At 34.4% G+C, this 2,535-nt stretch overlaps 1 protein-coding gene across 2 annotated transcripts in view; it reads left to right on the plus strand.

The window, feature by feature from the left end:
- Positions 1-2,535, plus strand: part of micu1 (mitochondrial calcium uptake 1) — a 34,019-nt gene that overhangs the window by 29,070 nt on the left and 2,414 nt on the right. For both annotated transcript variants that reach the window (XM_062058422.1, XM_062058424.1), the window contains one exon: positions 38-127. In XM_062058422.1, the coding sequence (XP_061914406.1) occupies positions 38-127 (90 nt within the window). The remainder of the gene's footprint in view (positions 1-37; positions 128-2,535) is intronic.

The following is a 2,535-nucleotide window of genomic DNA, read 5'->3' on the forward strand; positions in this document are numbered from 1 at the left end:
TTGTGCTTCTCCTCTAATGGCTTTCTCCGTCTCCTAGTTACCATGAAACAGGTGGCCCGCACTGTAGCCAAGGTGGAGTTGTCGGATCACGTGTGCGATGTGGTCTTTGCTCTGTTCGACTGCGACGGTAAGCAACTGGCCGTGCAAATATTAGGGATGTGCCGATCGATCTGCCTCTGATCCTTATGGGCCGATGTTAATGAAAAAGTATGTGATCGCCATTGCAGACTATTGTTTTTCAAAACCGATCACCAAGGATGATCTCCTCTGGTAGACACTGTATTTATTTTAGTCCCCCGGCTGACAAGCTAGCAGCTAATTATGTATCTCCATACACAGTGTGGAGCCCTAAGTTAATAATAATCACCTCCATAACGACAAATAAGATACAAAAAAAATGTGTTTCAAGTGTCATTATCAAGTTTTCATTATCATCTATTATCAGTGGAGGACGAGGCTAAACATGTTACACACCGAGCGCAAATGAGGAGCAGGCATGCTAATAGCTAAGCTCACCGCTAAGATAGCTTTAAACGACACCAAGAAATAAGTGCTTAATAAAGTTTAAGAAGTGTAGATGGAACCACGCTACAGTAGAAAATTAGCAGCTATTAACAGGAAATGAACAAGTAGATTAATGAGTCTATAGACTCATTAAACAACTGTTGGTGATACCAAGGGTAGTACCAGTATATGATCGATGCTAGAGTGATTCAATTGCTATATTAATTTCCTCAAAATCTTATTTGTTGTTGTTTGTTAATGTTTACAAACTCAGTGAATTATTCCCAAAGCAGTTAAATGAGTACTAGAACGTTTTTGCTTTTGTTTAGTTAGTGTACAATGGATTTTTTTTAAATCAAACAATTATATGTAATAAAAGAGAATAAGGACCTAGTTTAAACATTATGTTAATATAATTAATCTGCCAATAGCCTTCACAATAAATAAATTAATTGAAGTACGGTATGTAATTGCTTGGTTGCATATGACGTTACATCCGTTTTTCTTCTTTGCGGCTTAATTCACACGATGGACAAGCAGCTTGAGCGTAGCAATAAAACAAGTGAGCGTCAGTGTAAAGTTTGAGCAGAAAATGCCGCATTGCTGTTCTGTTCTTGGTTCATATCATTCAAATAGAGAGATAGGAAAGCGCTTCCAGAGTCCCGAAAGAAGTGGTTCATAATGTTAATAAAGTTAGGGAAGAAAACGAAAGTGTGTCGAAGGAAATGGCTCTTAAAAATATAAATTGTATTATCTTGTGGAAAATATATATATATATATATATATATATATATATATATATATATATATATATATATATATATATATATATATATATATATATATATATATATATATATATATATATATATATATATATATATATATATATATATATATATATATATATATATATATATATATATATATATATATATATATATGAATTCTGCACTACCTTAGTAGTGTTTGAGAGCAGAACTAAACCTAAAGAAAAAACAAGAGATTGCATTAGTTTGTTGTGGTTGCTATGCTTAAATATAACTACGAAGACCTGGTTGTGCAAATAAACTAACGTCATGTTAAGGCCTAGCAATAAATATTGTGATTGTTGGTCCAATCCACCGTATTTTCGTTGTCGATTTTCATAACCGAAACTGAAAGCTTAGTTGTTGTGCAGGAAAGCAAAGTGCTCTAATTGAAACTAGATTAATAAATCTCTCGTAGACTCAACAGCATATACTGAATCTTGATATCACTAGCAAACAATCACTGAACAACAGGGACATCTATAGCTAAATAATGAGATAAGAATGAACTTCACAACATAAAAACAACTACAGACATGACTTGTATATGAGACTAATTATAGCAGGAAATCAACTTCAAACAAACGTATCCTTTTTCTTATTAGTGCCACGATCACAGCAGCACGGAACTCGTTATGTCAATCAAATACATTACTTAGTGATGTACGAATAAGTCCAACTTTGTCTTTCACGGATTAATGCTTAATTTGTATAATAATATATATATATATATATATATATAATATATAATAATACTTTCAGATGTGCCTCTGATCTTTTCTTCTTTAAATCCTTGTAAGTATCGAAAGAAGTGAGGTCAAGGTGAGCTGTAACGTCTTGGTGATGAGTGGTTTTAATCTTTCAAAAATATTTTTTCTCTAGAGTGTATAAATCCACTCCATTTTAAATATTTTTCCATGATCGCCTCTAAACCAGTCAAAATACGCCCAAATCTGCCCTGATGCCGGTAAATAAACAGTAGCCTAATGGGACTCTAGTCCATCGCCTGAAACTCGGAAGTGCCGCTAGGTCATGTGATTGCAACCTAGCATTACATGTGATCGGTATCGGTATCAGCCAATCTCACTCGCGGATGGTCTGTATCGGAAGCATAAAACACTGATCGGCACATCCCTAGTAAATCTGTCAAGTATTTGCCTTTAAGCACTCTTCTGGCTTTTAAATATCCCCCCGCTCCTTCCACACTTCTCCCTCTCTTTAG

Source organism: Entelurus aequoreus, linkage group LG09, assembly GCF_033978785.1.
Source record: "Entelurus aequoreus isolate RoL-2023_Sb linkage group LG09, RoL_Eaeq_v1.1, whole genome shotgun sequence".
NCBI lineage: Eukaryota > Metazoa > Chordata > Actinopteri > Syngnathiformes > Syngnathidae > Entelurus > Entelurus aequoreus.